We start from the raw sequence: 18989 nt of genomic DNA, 5'->3' as shown, positions 1-18989 counted from the left end.
ACCTTGTCACCATCTTCTCCAGGTGGACCCTGAGGTCCTGCTGGCCCTGGCAGACCAACTGGACCTTGTACTCCATCCCGACCGGCTGGACCTGGAGGACCTCTCTCTCCCTGAACAAAGACATGTGATAAAAGATATAAATAGCGCTAAGGTGGAGGCTATGTGGTTACTATGCTGTAAGAAACCTTAAACTATTCACCGTCACTCATAAATGTCTTATGTAATACGAGAAACACAAACTGATTATCATTGTATCTAATCAGTATAATTACCGGTGAACCCTTCTCTCCAGCAGGTCCCGGGGGTCCCTGAGGTCCAGTACGTCCAGACAACCCAATGGGGCCAGCAGGTCCTGCTGCTCCTCTCTCACCAGGCGAACCCTGTGACAAAGAGTGATTTAACATATTTGACATTTAGATACTCCATACATGCTATACAAGTCTGATTTACTGAAGCATATACTACATTAAAACTGCAGGAGGTAACTTTTGTGAAAATATATTTTTTACATATTTGTTAAACCTGTCATTATGTCCTGACAGTAGAATATGAGACAGATAATCTGTGAAAAAAATCAAGCTCCTCTGGCTCCTCCCAGTGTCCTATTGCCATTTGCAGAAATACATCGCTCCCGTTAAGAAACAACCAATCAGAGCTGCGGTCCGTAACTTTGTTTGCGTTCAAAATGTAGAAAAATGTATATAATAAGCGAGTACACCATGAATCCATTTTCCAAACCGTGTTTTTGGCTTGTCCTGAATCACTAGGGTGCACCTATAATAAGTGTTTATATACGGACTATTTTAGATTGCTTCAGGGGTACCGCGGCGGAGTAACCCAGTACCTTTGTAATTCTTCATAGACATAAACAGAGAGAAGTAGTTCCGGCTACAATGTTCTTCCGCAAGACGCAAGCAGTTCTGTTTATTAACCACTAGAGCGTCAAAATTTACCGACTGCAGCTTTAACATGCTTCTAAAAATCTAGCGTACCTCATGTATTAGTCATGTATAAAGGATTCAACTGGTTTCTCCAAAACGATCACCAAACCACATCTTTTTAAGGATGTATTGTTAGTGCTAAAAATCAACATGTGGAGCTTTTGCTTATGAATGATTCTGCTCTAACCCCAAAAATCAAGACATTTCAGACAATTTCCAGACTGTTTCTTCTGTCGACTGCATAAATAACTCCATAGAAACTTAGAAAGCTAGCTCTTTGTAAAGGTTACGTATTTAACCCTGGTTCCCTGGAGGAGGGAACGGAGACGGTATGTCTTGTCAACATAATTATTGTACCACTGTTAAATGGCCGGGACACATGTCTCGGCTCCTAAGCTTAAAATGGAATGTGTGATTGCACATGTTCTTTCTTATACTGTATACCCATTTTTTTATACGGTGTTCTGCGTGTTCTAAATGCAACACTATGGGATTTAGTACCCGTTTAAAAATCGTTAAGTCTTACAACTTACCTCAACAAGCCAATACATTTGTAGTATCATTTGTCTGTGGCACAAACAATGCGGGACAGTTTATTCACCTGAAAGTGATCTTTGCCTTTGCAAACACCGCTAATTAAGTCATTGCACTGGGGCAGTACAGAAGGTCTTCAGCAAATTAGGATGAAATTGCTCAAACAACCTGTGCAATGCACTGCGACTAACCAGTGCAACAAGCTTCCGTACAAGAGTGCGGAGAGAATTATACAATCAGTACGGCACAGCGACAGCTAAGAGGGGAAAGAACAAAAAAAACTTTCTGTTGGGCGACAAATCTACTCTTAGTGGGCGAACATGCCCTTAGACTTCTTATCTCGCTTTCTAAACGTGGTTTAATTTGTAGACCCCTGCATCTTCATACAAATGCAAATGTATCCTTTATCGGACTGACACAGCTGAATTTAAGACTCCTCAATGACTTTTCATCCATCCATTCTAATCTGGCAGCACACTGTCAAGGCCTGAAAAAGAGCAATTATAGGGTGACAATACTTATCTTTTTGTTTCCTTAAGAGAAATGAATCGGTAAAGAAAAGAATGTGGTTTTAATTCGAGAAACTCTTGAGGACATTCAACGCCATGACCGTCACATGAAATCTAATGAAACAGCTATGGTATAAAATGCCAAGAGGAGGTAATTACAAAGGGGTGCTGTTAATTTATCTCGAGACACTCTGGTGGTCAACATCACATCCTCTAGTGTTAGCTAATGCCACTGCACGAGGAATTTTGAGAGACACTGATCCAACTGTCTGGTTCAGTATCTCTCATTTATTGAGAGTATGAATCAGCAGTGTGCTCTTCTTTGTTTGTGCATGTGTTCGGTAGCAAAGAACACTTTTAAAATCCTTAATGGTGTTTTTGAGCCTTAGATCCTCCTGACCACTTCCTCAACCCTCTCAAAGATTCCTAAATATTGAATGTTGCTTTTGGGAGAATAAGCTACTCACACTGAATGATGGGAAACCATGGAAACAGAGTACTTACAACAGGACCAGGGGGGCCCTGAGGGCCCTCGGCTCCTTTCAAACCAGATGGACCCTGCAGAGAGCAAAAGAGAAAGAAGAACAAAATATGAATGGGTAAATAGCCCTAACAAGAAGGTTCATATCAAAGTGTCAGCATTAGATATTTTCTCTTGAGCATTATCCAGCATGTCTTCTATTGATGCTCCAAGCCAGATATAAACATATACTGTAGGTTTAAGTGCACCTGGCCTGAGGAAACAAATCTGTCTGTAGCTCATAACTGAGATAATACATCTACCACACAATATGACCGAAACATAAGGAGGATTTCACATTGAAAGCTTTTGAGAATCCACACTGAAAGTGCTCATAGTTGTGCTTTTTCGAACTTCAGTACTTGCATGTGTTGAAAACCAATAGTGTTTGCCTTCATTATTGACATGAAACCTAGTTTTAGGCATCTCTTATGCTTAGTTTGAATCTATGGAAGCGTGAAAGAGATTTGAGAACTATAGCATAAATATCAGACTGTTTTTTAAACAATGATATCATATGGCTTTAGAAATATTGGTATATAGCACACAAATCCCATTGGGTCTTGTGATTTTTGGAGCTTGGTCACTGTATGTCTTTGTTTAGAAAGTCACAAAACTCGCGAAACATCAGTAGCAAACATCAGAAAAAATCTCCTTAGATATTACATAAAACAAAGAAACAACGTGAGGGTCAGTGATTTTTGAAATGGCAAAACTCCTATTTAGATGAATTATTATTTTGAGTCAAGGATCATAATGACTCTATTTCTGCTCTTATTTTTGCTCATAAATGTAACTGCTTTAAATATTACCTGGAACACTGTGGGAAATACAAAATCATGAAAGGATAATGCTCTAATGAATTCCTGTGAACTTCTATTCAGCAGTTTCATAAATATATACAGATATGCCGATCTCATGCAGCTCTCAGATTTCACCAACAGTATTTGAAGCTTTTTCTTAAAGGGAATAGCTAACCAAAAAATGAAAATACTCTTATGTTGCTGAAAACTTTGATTTTGAAAGAATCTTTACATAGATTTGCTGTCAAGTCCCAAAAAGTAAAAAAAAGCCCTATAAACACAGTGCATATGTCAAAAAGTTTTCTTTATTAAAAAGTCTCCATCTTCTGAAGCCATGCCAAAGATGCTTGATGTTACTGATATCCAACCTGTACCATGTACACCATATTTGGTTCAAGAGTTGTCACACAACTAGATTATGACTAACTTTAGTCTGTTCCTCACTTGAAATAGTGCACAAGTTGTATGGACCCCTTTTTATTTTTATTTTTATTGAAAAAAAGACCAAAAAAAATAACATACTGGGTTTTTAAATGATTTATGTTTACTGGCCTCTTTCTCTCTCGCAAGACAGATGTCAACTGGGGAACAGTAAAGATCAAAGCACTGACGAAAGCTCTCATGTGTGTGTGTGTAGGTAAAGAAATTTGTGAATCCATGTAAATTAACTTTTGGTTCTATAAACTACACTTTTAAACTAATATGAAACTAATAGAAATTACTAAGTAGTTGTGTATGCTTCATGAACATCCTTGTAGGTGCATCTCTGTGTGTGTGTGTTTCAGGGCTCATGGAGGTGCTGTTGTGTTTTGTGAGTGAGGGCTTGAGATTGCCTCTCTAAAGGGCAGACACACACGGTGGTCTCAGTAATGACTGTTGCTGTCCTAAGAGAGAGAGAGAGAGAAAAAAATCGCCCCAGAAGAAAACAATCAGGCAGAGCATGGAGAGCCAGTCTCTGCCACTGACCTTGAGATCAGACATCAACAATGAACAAATAACATCGTGTCCCAAAATCGAATTGCCAACATTTCCAATGAAATCATTCTCTGGCCAGATAATTCATGCAAAAGACAACAACCCAGCTGCATTGAACAATGCAAAGTTAACTTTTTTGGAGGTTATACACCTTATTAAAGTCTTCATAGAGTGTATTGAAGTCCAATTCTGTGGATGTAATAAGCCAGGGCTGCTGTCTAACTCCAAGTCTACCTCTAAGATTAGGAGGATTTATTGCAGTGATTTATTCGTGATGGGAGAAAGATCTTACTGTCACTCCGGGAAGACCTCTTTCTCCTGGGAACCCTCTCAGTCCTGGAGGACCGTCTTTTCCTGGACTGCCCGAAGGACCTGGATCTCCCTGTGGACAGACAGTTGGCAATTGAATCATTTATTGAGCTTCAAATATAATGAACAGAAAAATGACGCTAAATGAATTCTCAGCTGATGCTAATGAGCTCTGAACTGATGAAATGATCCTGAATTATTGCTAGCTTCAAATCCACCATCGCTAGCGCTGGCAGGTCCATTCAATTAATATTTCTGTCTCCACAGCATGATTAAAACTGCAGTGTGTAAATTCTTTATAATGAAACGTGTTTTCAAAGAGATATCGAACAATCCGTCCATTACATTGGTCTGACAAACAGAAGCTAAAATTTGCAGGACCAAGACAAAGTTTTAAGCTCACAATTTTGGGGGAATCAAGCTGGAATAGGAATCTTTATATTTTATGAATAGGACATTTAGACACATTCAATAACTTAACATGTCCACCTTATGTTAATTACGCTAATTGCGAATGAAAGACCACATTTTGTACACTACCATTCAAAACTTTGGCTTATAATTTTTTTTTTTTTATGTTAATGGATCTTATGCTTACCAAGTCTGCATTTGATAAAACACTGTGAAAACAGCACAAATTACTAAATGATAGTGCATATTATTGGTAGCTAATTGTTGTTAACAAAGTTTTAGCTCTGATGTGTTGATTGATGTGTTCATTTTTCAGCACAATTAAAATCAAGCCTGCCTAAAACAAGTATTATGTAAGAATCCTAAAGTGTCTTCTTGAGGGCCCAACAAGTGCCTTCGAAGAGTAAACTGCAATCAGACATGCCTGTCCGAGGGGCTCAAGAGTGAATTTTAAAATTGCTTGAAAGCTTAACACTGTTTTAGCCTTTTGAAAAACCTACACTTGACCTTAGTGTCTCTGCATTCTGATTGGACCATTGAAAGTGTCATATTCCGCTAATAAAAATAGGAAACTAATGAGCGAAATCAGGAAAATGTCTGTAGAAAGACTCTGATTTTGACCGCTCAGATAGGGGTCAGCATACTCTGCCTCCGGGATGTTCACTCACGTCTGACAGCATGTCTGAAGTGGGCCGATCAAGCTGATTAAAGTGTCTCCGTTTAGAAGTGGCAGAGATTGAAACTGAGACAGGAAGGTTGGACATTCACAGAAATTCATTTCAGCTTTTAAAAGCCATGTCTATTAACAATTTACACTTCATTTAGAAAGGTAATTCAGCAATTTTCAGTATGGATGCTACGGACACAAGTTGTTGGTCTTACAAACTGATTTCAACTGGCTCTTTTTATTTTATTATTAATAACTGGGGGTCATAAATCATTTTTAGTTCTGTTTGAACTTGTCTGCTAGGAACTTTGTTTTTTTAGTTTCCCAATAAGAAAGGTTAGAATTTAAGCTAAAATATTGCTAACAAGGCAATCAATTATCTCTGTTTATATTTGCCCTCCATATATTCTGTCTGGTTGAAAGACATGTAAACATGGACATTATTCACCTTTGCACCTTCTTTTCCACCAGCACCTGGGAGGCCTTGCTCTCCGGGGGGACCAGGGGGTCCAGGATGTCCTCTCTCACCATTAGGGCCGGTTTCTCCTGTTGGACCCTTTTAAGCCATTACAGACACATTTGTGAGATTAACAGGCAAACCTTTTGCTTATCTGAACTATATAACAACTAATTTATTTAGACACCTTAAACATTTGAGAAACGGTGTCAGAATAAATTCACCGTGATAATGTTAGATAACACTTAAACAAAACATGGTCAGGTTAAAGGTCTTTGAATTTTATAAATGCAAAAACATAAAAACCTACCTGTGGTCCAACAACTCCTCCAGGTCCTGGTGGGCCGGTTTTGCCTTGGAAACCCTAGGAAACATCAATCAATCACATTAAATATGGCCTGAAAATCATCCACTAGTGGACCATCAAGTAAAAATAGATTTTATATGGCACAATTTCCCAGGCAAAATGTAGCTGCGATACTTCACACTAAGTTTATTGCCCTTAAATGTGATAAACAAGCATCTCCTACTGGGCCATGCCATTATTAATAAAGCTTCCGCCTAGATCAGACATAACCTCCATAACTCCTTCAGATTTACACATAACTCAGAGGCTCATTCAGTCCCTGGACATGCTCTCTTCCCATAACTGATCAGTAATGTCTGCTATAGGTTATCGCTTGGGCTATTTGGGTGATCTATAAGTGTGAGTGGTCAGAAACACTTACAGTTTCTCCCCGCTGGCCAGGGTGACCGGGCAGCCCATCCTTTCCTGGTGGTCCCTAAAACACAAAACAAAGTGAAATATACTGTAAATGGCACATTTTTCAGCATCTAAAACAGTATAGATAAACAAATATTTACAGGTGGGCCCTTCGGTCCCGGGAAACCAACGGAACCCTGGGGGCCTTGAGGTCCCTGAAAAACAAGGAAAATAGATGTATTTGTTGAGAAGTCTGTTGTTTTACTTAAAAATACGACAACAAAGCAGTGCAGATGGTTTAAAGGCAATATCAGAAATGTAGGAACAGTCGACAGTCTTCCGAAATGCTTAAAAGCCTTTCAGATTCCAAACCGAGAAACAGAATAAATAAACAGGAAAACACTGAAAAATAGAGGGCAAAACGAGAACAGGATTTCTTGGTAGATATCAACAGTGCAACATCAGATTTCCAGAGATGTGAGCCTTGGACAACAGCCTTCCAGTGGTCTAATGCTCAAGAGCTCTTCATAAATATATAATAGCTTCCAGACGGAAACACAGGTTTGGTGGTAAGTCCTCTTATCTGGAGAACACCCACATGCTGAGCTAATCCTCACGGCGCTTCCTGCTAAAGCACCCTGTTTGAGCACCGTACACCATCTCACTGGAGATAGAAGGATGGGATAAAAGTGTTTGCTGCAATGCATTCTGGGTGACACTTACTCTCTCACCGGGTGGGCCAGGTGGACCGTCGTTGCCCGATGTGCCCTGTTGGATAATGAGAGAGAGAAGCATAAGGAATGTGCAAGTGACTGAACAAAAACAAAGCCTGAAGGAAGCAGTACCTTAGGGCCTGGCTTTCCTGTTGGGCCTCTGACACCGCGCGCACCACGGGGACCCTAAAAATGCAGGATTTTTAAGACTTTTGACTTGCATAATTCAATTCAGCAAAATTAAATAACAATGGGAGTGCTGAAGCAGTACAGTACATACCGTCGGACCTCTTTGACCTCTTGGACCAGATTTCCCTGCCACTCCCTTTCGAAAAGAATGAAGAAAAATGAGTGTGTTTGGAAACTGAGGGTGAATTCAATAGCTACACAAAGCAAATCCAATCACTGCAGTTGTTGCCGTTCTTTTTGCCAAGATGAGATGGCAGTGTGCACAGTGGGAAAAACAAGCATTGGATACCTTTCCCCATGGCAATATTTGTTTCAGATGAGGTATAGTGTATTAGAAGCACACAAACACATACACATACACTGTCAATATGCTCCCTGCTCATGAGCAGGATCTAAACACTTGGGGAAATAGCACCTAACCTGATATTTAATTAAGAATAATCATAAACAGTTAGGGCACAGTTGCAGATTTTTCCCATGAACAGACAAACCCAAGGTTTGTTTGCAAGTAAGAGCGATTCCCATTTGGTTAATGGGTGAGACTCTCTCTTGAGGGAAATATTCAAGTTGTTTTCTTTAGTCAGCACAGTTGAGGGTTTGAGAAGTGTGATGTACTGTATGCAGAGCCATAGCACTTTTTGTGCTCTGTGTCTGTGTTTTTTTGTACAAAGTCATCATACAGATCCTTTCATAAAAGGAATCAATCAGGCTTTTTCATATGTTTGTTATAATGCGCCGTGCACTTCAATCAAAGCAGGTTGGAAGAATTCATCTCACCCTGGCTCCTTTCTCTCCGTTGGCTCCTGGGAATCCGGAGAAACCGGTCGAACCCTGCAAATCAAAGAAAAAGACTTAAGGGAGGAAGAGAAGGCAGCAGGACCTGCATATTAATGAGGGATGAACTCCAAGAGTCCCGACTCTCCAACTGATTCCGACATTTACGTGCCATTACAATCTGTTAGCATTAGCATCTTTGGCTTTGCTACTTCCACTGTAGAGTTTCAAATAGCTGTGAGACTGCTTTGTCCCTTTTGTTGGCAAGCTTTTTTCTCAGAATAATTCAGTGGTTGAAAGATAGACTTTGAAAGCATATGATAGCCTATATCCCAAGATAAACAAGGATGATCTCGATTATCAGTTTCCTTGTTTTGTTTGCACAAGACTAAGCGCAGGAGAGCGTCAGGAATGGATTGCTTGTCAGAGTGGAAATACAACAGGGTCCACCCAGGACAGAGGTCCAGACGTTGGACGAAAACAAATGGCCACTCAGTCAGATAAACATCCAAACAGAGTACATATTAAGATTCACTACTGATGAGTCTTAAACGCTCTCATTCTCAACTCTTGTCTGTCTCTTTCTCTTATTTTCAATGCAGTAAATTAAAAACAGCTTACCCGCGTTCCTCAATCCTGGCAGCGGAATAAGCATTCAAGAAAGAAAATCAATAGATTGTTTTACACATTCATTTTAAGGCCAGGCCTCAGAGTCAGCTCCTGCAGAAATCAGGTTTGATTTACCACAAAGCATATTATGAAACTATGAAGGTGAGACATTGAAAAATAAGCAATGACACGCTATGAAAATTGCCACAATTCTGATGCCAGTAACCACTCAGACAGTGATGGCTGGTCTTCAAAAGTGCACTTCATGATAATTTGAGAGTTGGCAGGCTGTTTGAATCCATTCCAGAGATGATGGCATGTCAAAGTGCTTGTAATCGCATCACTTGTCTGTTGTTCGTTAATGCTGCTAAATAGAAGCGGATTTACGAGACTGTAAATTTACCACCGGAGTCAGCACCTCCGCTAGGACTGGGCTTTATTCCATCTTATTCAAGTAAATTCAAGATAAGCCTTAAAGGTGAAATATGTAATTTCTGCTACACTATCAGCACCAAAAGGAACTGCAAAATTAGTGCATGAGACAAACAAAATCTCACACCATTGGTGGAGCCTGTGTCGAGTCAACTGGCGTGTGCAAACAAACAGAACAAGGTTTTGACAACCTAACACCTCCAATATGTGTACTTAAATAATAGAGTATATATTAAAAGGAGTGGTCTGCAGAAAATTTTAGAGACAAATGCTGGGAAAAAGTGTAAATTTAAATAAAATAAATATTAAATAAATGATAGTATTTACAGAATTCGACACTGTCTTTATACTATCTTTTTAATGGTTGGAAATTAAGTTTCAAATTGAACTTCATTAAATTAATCACAATTCTGAAAGTACACATTTTTGGATGCAGCAAAAATCTCCCAACGGCATAAGAATATATTTTCATTAATAAAATGTAATATTCTAAGAAAATATGTTTTATTATCTTATGCCATTTTAATTCACATGTATACTTATCTTATTTAAGAATGTTTTAGGACACAAAAAATACTAATTATAAATAACTGTGAAGCGCACTCCATATTAATTTACCGAGCAACATAGCAAACTAAAAACTCAGAGAGCCTATATTGACGCCAGTATTTGTCATAGAAGGTCTCCAGACCTCCAAGGCCACTTAAGGTCTAGTTTGGGGCTGGCTTGAGCCAGATTGGGTACTGCTGTTACAGCTGATGCTGTTGTTGATGAAAGGCGCTGAGGTTGGACACAGGCATCTGTGCTCCGACTTCTCCTCACTGCCTGCGTGACCAGCATCCCCAACAGCACATGGAACAATCCTGGCATGAGCTGCTCATTTAAAAAAAGCCTCACTCGCAGCAGCATGCATAATGCATTCTCAGGAGGGCATTAGTTCATGCTAATGAGCCAAGTTGTTGTTTAGCTCATAAGTGAAACAGTCGTGATGCAGGTACAGGTGTCATGTTCAATATAAGTGCATACCTTTGGCCCTTGACGTCCTGGATAGCCGGGCAATCCCGGAACACCAAGTTTGCCCTGATGGAAAACAAGCCAAGGATCATTAGTGCAAGAACATTTATGGACAAACAAACATCTCATCTGATATTAATATTCCAAACACAAACCCTGCATCACTTCCTGATGCCCCATGCATTGGTAATCAACTAATAATGGTAATCCGTAATTAACAAGCAATGAACCTTTTCTCCAGCAGGCCCCAGGGGTCCAGATTCACCATTGGGACCTGCGCGACCCTTCGGGCCCTCTGGTCCGTCCTCACCTCTGGGTCCAGCCAATCCAAGCTCACCCTAAACATGCACAGAAATCCAACCAATCAGTGCAGTCCTTCACAGGATAAAATTAAGATAGACAGTGTTTATTTACCCTGTCGCCTTTGAGACCCATGTCTCCCTTGAAACCCGGAAAACCATCCTCGCCCTGAAAAGCAGGATGAAACATTAGGGAAAGCATACAGAGTGATGAAGCTATAACTTCTGCATATAAATACAGCACTTTTTAATCCTTTAGCATTGTACTAGATCTCCACCTGCTGACAACAATGCTGTACTGCGACACTGTCAATGATTTCATTCAGTCTAGAAATTACAATGTTGTGTAAATGGAATAAATTTGTCTAAACCTCTGCTAAAAGCTAGATGTGTGCTAATGGCTAAAAATAAGCTAGCAGCTAAATGTATGCTAATTGTTATGATACACAATGTTGATCTAGTGTTCTCATTCTCTGTCACCAAGCATCAGTCTGAATCTTTCACACATGTATAATGCTTTATGCAACTTTTGACCACCTGACAGCACTTGCCTAATGTGTGCTAACAGCTAAAAGTGAGCAAACATCTAAAGGTATGCTAACCGTTATGATCCATAATGTTGATTTATGATTGAATTCTCATTCTGTCACTAAACATCAGTCTGAATCTCTCGCCTACATGTGCATGAAGCATTCTGCAACTTTGTGACCACCTGATGGCATTGTCAACCCAACGAATGCCTTATTTATTTGGATATGGACATGGCTGGACACTCAGTCTTGTTATGATGGCACTAGAATATCAATCCCATCCTCAGTTGAGTTACATTCTCAAACAGTTTTTTTTACATTGTTAATTACAGCCAACTGCAATCTGGACGTACTGAATGGTGATGGAGTGATTTGTGTCTTGAACAAGTGTTATGACACTTTCTCTGCATGATTAAACAGCACTTATGATATGATGTTTAAGTGGAGAGAATGTGTAGAGGCTATTGGACTTTTTATGCAGATTTAGTGACCAGTGAGTGTTATTGCAGTGATTCTTAGTACAAGCATTAACTTCTAGCAGATACTGTGGATAAATTCTCCTTTGCCTCATTTAAAAAACATTTTTTGTACCTTCTCTCCTTTGCCTCCCTTCAGTCCACGAACGCCATCAGCACCCTGTAAGACAGAGAGCATGTGATCAACCAAAGATCGCAAACTCAGTGCAAATCAATAAATCTCTATCAAACACAAAAAAATGCCTTACCTTCACACCGCGAGGGCCAGGATAGCCGATGGGACCCTGGGGACCGGGCTGGCCCTGAAAATGACAACATTGAAGAATTACAAAATGTGTACAGCAAACAACGAATATCTGTGGCTGAGGTAACCTTGCAAGAGGTTTACAGCTAAAATACTGAGGAGATACTTTCAAACAATGTTTTCTAAATATGAAATTGAATTAAACAGTCAAAAGAAGAAAATCATAGTCAGGGACAAATATTGCTTTGGTCAGACATCTAAAAGATCAAGACCAAATGCTCTGCAAGACACATTTGCATCAGAGAGCAATTTGCATTGACAATTTAACCACTTTTTAGCTGCCTGGCATTAGCATAACCACAAAATAAAATATTTTTTTCATTAATAATCCATACAGAAATAATATTACATAATATAAATCTGATCGACTACACATTCTGCTTAAATGCCCCCTAAAACTGCATTTCCTAACCAAAGCTCCTTTCTCTCCAGCAGGACCCTCTTTACCAGGATGACCCTGTAGAATAAATACAGACAATTAGTACAAAGTGACAGATAGAGAGACATGAGTGACATTAACTATAGCTCTCATTTTTATAGTTTGTTATAAATATCTAAAGATTGTGTTTTGAGTTGATTGAGCTACAGATTCAACATGCATCTTTGCTACAATGCTTCTATCAGTTATTTTAGCAAGTATCAATTATGTCAGCAAGCAAAATGTGTAAGCAGATAGATAATCAGTTATGGTCTTTGTCCAATTTTTAGTCAACAGGCAGTGAAACATGTTTCAATCATCAGTGGTTTAGCAGACATGAATCACTTGATACATCAGTATTACTGTTACTTACAGGAGGTCCATCTGTGCCAGGCAATCCAGGCAACCCAGACCTTCCCTGAGGACCCTGTATGAAGAGACAGAGAAAAAGAACTTTGATTGGATTAAGAAGTATTTCTAAGACCAGAGGCCCTACAGGAAACAACACGCACTGCATCATGAACTAGCTGTCTTATGAAAAATGAAATGAATGTTACAGAAATAAATGCATGCTCCAGTGACGCTTTGAGACTAAGTCACATCTATCCTTCACCAAAGCTCATTTTGCATTTATTTATGTATCCAGAGCAAAAGAGCAAGAAACATAAATATAAGTGATTGATAAAACTGCATGCAGCTTGTTTGCAGAATGAAGTCAAATACTTGCTTCTTACTAATTTCAGGGTGCTGTTTGCAAAATGAAAGCATGTTTTGCTCTGGCATGTTACACTTTCTCAAAAAATATACATTTCTCAAAAAGATTTCATAGCATTTTTGCTTTTGACTGCCATTTGTAAGGTGACAAAATGTTGTATTATCCTTTTATTACCAGAAAAACTGACACAAATACATATTCCTAGTTTCCTCAGAGGAAGTTACTTATACTTGTTCAATTTGTTAATTTTCACATATATAAATGATTATGATTTTTACACTCCTCCGCAGATTATGAATTAAATGATTTATTATGAATCCTTTTTTATCATTAAAACTGAATCTTTATTAAAAAAAATCAGCTTTTTTCTTTTTATGAGTGCACTGAATAATTTTTTTTTTTCATCTTAGCTACATTTTTGGCCTTTTTTTGCTAGAGTTTTCTTAGCAGATTATTATTTTTTTTTCAAGATGCAGGGTGGTGTAATGATAAATAAACCCACAATTTTATATCACCATGATATGTTACATAATCCATCTTTTTGGTCTTAATCTGTTTGAAGGAAACTGCAGAGAATGATATGCATGAAAAGCACGAAAGACTTACTTTTTCTCCAGGTGGTCCAATGGGGCCTTGTGGACCTGGCAGACCCTGCACAACACAAAATAGACAGCAAACATCAAGCTTTGTTGCCATGGTAGCAGGGAGGGGGGATAGAGGGGCAGGTGTGTGGTAGAGAGAGCCCAAACTGATGACTTACACCCAATAATGGACTTATTGTATTGTCCCTGTGTGTGTGTGTGTGTGTGTGTTGGCAGGGTCAATCATGTTTGTACAGTGTGCTTGACGGTGTGTGCATACATACGTTTGTTACTATGTGTGTGTGTGTTTACAGTGGCTGATTCAGTGTATTTGTGTATGTGCTGACCAGAGTTCACTCCAGGGAAATCTGAGCTCACTGCTCTGATGCAGGTGGGACGTTATGAATGAGATGCTTTCAGCTGCCCACTTCCTATCAGCCCAGCAGAGGATTACCGAAATATTTCAGATACTTTCACCATGCCCTCTGAGATTGAAAAATTATAGTGGGGATGAGAAACTTGTTAAATGTATTGGGCTAAATAATGAGACAGAATTCAGTTAATCAAATAATTAAATATGTAAGCATGTAAAGCAAAATCAAACAGTGCATATGTTGTATATATATATATATATATATATATATATATTTGTGAAATTTTAGAACAACTGAGATACTTCAATATAATTTTATAGTTTTTGATCATATAAAATGTTTTGTGTTTTGTCATTTTTATTAGTTTTTGTTCTTACACACACACACACACACACACACACACCAACATAGTATGTATTTATGTATTTGAATGATTTAATGTAATATATATTTCAGATATTGATTTGAGTATTTAATAATAAATACATAATCTATACAAAATAATTTATTAATTAACAATATATATATATATATATATATATATATATATATATATATATATATATATATATATATATATATATATATATATATATATATATATATATATATATATATATATATATATTCTCAAGATCTGAGTTTTATTCATTTCTTTTAAATTTCCAAGACCATGGGAAACCTCAATATAAAGACCAAATGTAGATGTCAATCAAACTGTATCTTGCACATGAGAAACAATACTAAAACCACCGGGATTCCTTGTCTAAAGTGTGTCTGTGTTTGTTCTCACCTGTGCTCCTGGGATTCCCTGTTGCCCAGGAGGGCCCGGCTCTCCCTGGGGTCCCTGTTCAACACAAAATGATGGAACATGTCAGATGCACCCTAAATATGTCAAATCACCAGTAATGTTCTATATATCTCTGTGTGGGCTGACATATGTTCTTTAATTGTTGATGTGAATATAATGCTAATACAATGCTAACAAAATGAAGTACTGTATGTCTCATGGACAAAATGAATGCTAAAGTTAACAGAAAAAAAGTTTATAGTTGCTGTACAAGATTAACTTGATTTGAAATAGCTACTGTTTTTTTATGGCATATCAGTTTAGTTCTGAAAAAGCTGTTGAATATATCTGAGGGGTCATTACTTAACAAACAGATGAATTAACTGTGGTTTTTATTAGTCATAATTTGTTTTTTCGAAAACAGAAGATGTTTCGGTTTTGATACGCCAAATTCAGAACTATTTTATTACACAAGCTTTATTCGTCCACTGGTGATGTCGCTGAGGCAGTAAGAAATTACATTTAAACTTGACAGTAGTCCTTGTATAAACACATTAAGGCTGAAACATGAGTACAACCCACAGAGATTCACTCAACAAGTAGCCTATTATCAACATCTGCTATGCTGATTTTAATCTACAAAACGCCAGGTTTACGAGATCCATGTCTCTTACCATGTTTCCTTTGGGACCCTGTGGACCATCAACACCAGCAATGCCCTGCAGGAATCGATTGTAAAAGGTTAGAAGCGAGCAATCAGCATCAGATTCTAAATTAAAAATCACTTACAGGTTGTCCAGGAGGTCCAGGAGGGCCTCTAGGGCCGAGCAGACCTCGCGGCCCCTGAGATAAAAAGAAATGAGAATGTTCTGATTAAAGAGACCAAGCATTCTCTTCTGAATATTAATAGGAATCATGATGGGCTGTTGAGTGACTCTGCCCTCTGGTGGCAAACTGGAATAAAACATAAAAAAATAAAAATACACTTACGCTCTCACCAGCAAGTCCTCTTGGTCCAATCTCTCCATCTTCTCCCTGTAAAGATGGTAGAAGTGAAGAGAATATGCTTATTCTAATAGCTAAAACAATGAAAGGATGAGAAGGCTGTTTTTCTTTTTCAGTCAATTCAGAAAAGGCCTTACCCTTGGGCCGTCCTCTCCGGGAGATCCATGGGGACCAGGAGGACCGTTCTCACCCTGCCAGAAAGAGACAGACAGGAAGTGTCATATTTTATTACATCCAACTTAATATATAATATTTCCCCTTTGCTTGAAAGTGATCTAGGGAGCCATTTTGGATCCTATAATTATTACCTGTGTTGACAGGGGAAAAGGCTGGAAATATCCTACTGTAAATTTTCCAGAGTAGAAGTAGAAATTGTCAGCTAATGTTTATGTTTGACACCCTTGTTTGCATTTAATTATTGTTGTTGTTGAAAATAAAAATATGAAAAATTTGTTTTATATATATATATATATATATATATATATATATATATATATATATATATATATATATATATATATATATATATATAAATCAGAAATCTAACATTTTGCAAAATAGAAAATGCCATTGTCATAATAATAATTTGCAATATGCCTCAGTTAAAATCAGTAATATATGTCAAGTTATTCATGTTAATAATTAATGTTCTTAATATAAGTTACAAAAAAATACGATTTCAAATGCTAACTAGAGAGCATAAAATGTAATTGTTTGCAGCAATCAATTAGTTTTTTATTTTTAAGTTTTAAAATAAATGTAGTTATTTAATAGGTAACTATATAAATATTGTTCAATATTTTTTATACATTTTATGTTAACACAACATACAGAGTTATCACATATACCTCCAAAATCTTATAGGAGTTGCATCTAAGAGATAATTTAGTAATTTTCTTATTGTTATGAATCATTGCTTTGAAAAACTGTTGTGAGTCTCTTCAACTTTTCAAACCCCCATCTCAACAGCCTGATCGTTTACTCTTATTTTACAGCATTTGTCAGTTGAATTTTTTTTTTTTTAATGTATTCATACATACCCTGTGTCCCTTCTCCCCGGGCAGGCCTGGAAGCCCATCAAAGCCTCGGTCACCCTTTGAAGAAAATTAAGTAAAAAATTCAAACAATATATTTATAGATACTATATCGCATATGGCTTATGTGGGTCAGAATATCTCTTGTACCTTAGAACCAGATTCTCCAGGCATTCCACGGGCCCCATCGGCTCCAGCACGACCCTGCCACAGAAAGATCAGAGAAGATACAGTATGACTACTGAAAACCATTATGATTTATGTGTTCAAATGCTAACTGAAGACTCATTCAAGTGAACGCAAAAATGAATAATCTCATATGTGTGTGTGTGAAAAATAAAGAGAATTATCTTACTCTCTTGCCAGGTTTTCCCATTTGCCCTGGTGGGCCTTGGATACCCCTCGGACCCTATGATGAAAAGATATATGATTATTTAAGTAAGTAGATAATTATGTAGGATGACCTTGGGTGGTGAGAAACGTGTCTTACCTGAGGACCATGGTCTCCACTTTCGCCTTTCAGTCCAGGAGAGCCTGGAAGACCCTAAATGTGGTTGACACCAGAGAGAGATGTATTAGACCAAGACTAGACCAACTCAACATGTTTTAAAGAGTTTCAGAAAGATCAAAATGCCTACACTATATACAAAGAAACAGCAGGTGGCAATATTTCACAGCATACACAATTCCTGTTCCGCACTCTCCTAGAGAATCAAAGTAAGCCTTGAATAAAAATACTAAAGTTAATGTACAGTAGTTGAAATTATGAGCTGGATTTGTTTTAAGAACTAGTTATTGCACTTTACATTAGGGAGTTGTGCTCTTTCTTTAGCATTGCACCACATGAAGTTGAATACTTAAAAAAAAAAAAACTGTTGATTTTGAAATTGCTATTATTCTAGACAGACTGTCCTATTTTTTTTTTTTTTTGCTTACGAATTTCAAAGATAATTCCAGAGTTGAGTTTTGCATTTATTTCTAAAAGTACACCCTACTATAAGCAACCATTTGGAAACTTGAAGATTCTCATTTGTCTGCTTTTTAAATGACACATTTAAAGATTCCTAGCCATTACACACTAACTCTGTTCTTTTCTTCATTTCAAAGTCTCTCTTAAATTCCCACCCCTCATTTCAAGCACAACCAATCACGTATAAGTATGACTTGAAACGGCTGTGGTTTGCACTTTTCAAATGCTTATTTCAGGTATTTTTATCATTAGTCTTGTTGCATCTGAGTAGGATTATTACTTGCCCAAAGAGGTTTTATGTATGAGTTCACCGGCCCATTGTGTTTCAAAATGTATGGTAAGAGCAAACAGTTAAGTTAATTGATCTAGTTACCTGGTCCAGTGTCATTTTAGAACTTTTTTAAAGTTAATGTTTTTTTTTTTTTTTACTTTAGACAACAAAAATGTTTTTTGTTTTGTTTTAGCTTATATATACAGTATAATGAATGGGAGAGTGATGGTATTTTGTATTTAATTAATAGTGATTAATTTCAGTAAGTTAAATGGTGATTGGATGCCTCTTTTGCAGAGGTCATGGGGGTCACTGAAACTCACCACTGGGCCGGATCTTCCAGTGAGACCCATTGGACCTGGTGGGCCTCTCATGGCGAGCTGCGAAAACAAACCAAAAAATCTAAATCACCAAAATATCGTCAAACATATACAACAATTGGCAGATATCTACTCTCTTCCCACAGCAGGTGGGGCAGAGTCCGCATTTGTCAAGGACAGATCTGAGCACTAATGTGTAGCACCTGTCGGGTCATCCTCCTGCAGGTCGTGAACCTTGCTAGTATTTTTAACTAGTCTCTCCGGGAAGAGTTAAAGCAGCCTGTGCTGCTCCGTTTCACTCTTGTTTCAGCGCAAACAAGGCCGGAGCAAATCCCTTCCCCA

General features: G+C 37.9%; 1 protein-coding gene across 5 annotated transcripts in view; it reads right to left on the bottom strand.

Annotated features, from left to right (window-relative positions):
* LOC113066134 (collagen alpha-1(XI) chain-like) overlaps positions 1–18989 on the bottom strand; it is a 61387-nt gene that overhangs the window by 18812 nt on the left and 23586 nt on the right. For all 5 annotated transcript variants that reach the window (XM_026237807.1, XM_026237805.1, XM_026237808.1 and 2 more), the window contains 30 exons: positions 18651–18707; positions 17577–17630; positions 17442–17495; positions 17237–17290; positions 17093–17146; positions 16190–16243; positions 16038–16082; positions 15837–15890; positions 15722–15766; positions 15051–15104; positions 13909–13953; positions 12961–13014; positions 12582–12626; positions 12114–12167; positions 11981–12025; positions 10975–11028; positions 10791–10898; positions 10573–10626; positions 8509–8562; positions 7823–7867; positions 7675–7728; positions 7553–7597; positions 6991–7044; positions 6855–6908; positions 6437–6490; positions 6118–6225; positions 4575–4664; positions 2489–2542; positions 273–380; positions 3–110 (listed from right to left, as the gene is read on the bottom strand). In XM_026237807.1, the coding sequence (XP_026093592.1) occupies positions 3–110; positions 273–380; positions 2489–2542; positions 4575–4664; positions 6118–6225; positions 6437–6490; positions 6855–6908; positions 6991–7044; positions 7553–7597; positions 7675–7728; positions 7823–7867; positions 8509–8562; positions 10573–10626; positions 10791–10898; positions 10975–11028; positions 11981–12025; positions 12114–12167; positions 12582–12626; positions 12961–13014; positions 13909–13953; positions 15051–15104; positions 15722–15766; positions 15837–15890; positions 16038–16082; positions 16190–16243; positions 17093–17146; positions 17237–17290; positions 17442–17495; positions 17577–17630; positions 18651–18707 (1812 nt within the window). The remainder of the gene's footprint in view (positions 1–2; positions 111–272; positions 381–2488; positions 2543–4574; positions 4665–6117; positions 6226–6436; positions 6491–6854; positions 6909–6990; positions 7045–7552; positions 7598–7674; positions 7729–7822; positions 7868–8508; positions 8563–10572; positions 10627–10790; positions 10899–10974; positions 11029–11980; positions 12026–12113; positions 12168–12581; positions 12627–12960; positions 13015–13908; positions 13954–15050; positions 15105–15721; positions 15767–15836; positions 15891–16037; positions 16083–16189; positions 16244–17092; positions 17147–17236; positions 17291–17441; positions 17496–17576; positions 17631–18650; positions 18708–18989) is intronic.

This window comes from Carassius auratus, chromosome 49, assembly GCF_003368295.1.
Source record: "Carassius auratus strain Wakin chromosome 49, ASM336829v1, whole genome shotgun sequence".
NCBI lineage: Eukaryota > Metazoa > Chordata > Actinopteri > Cypriniformes > Cyprinidae > Carassius > Carassius auratus.
This window is presented reverse-complemented; position numbering and strand designations above follow the sequence as displayed.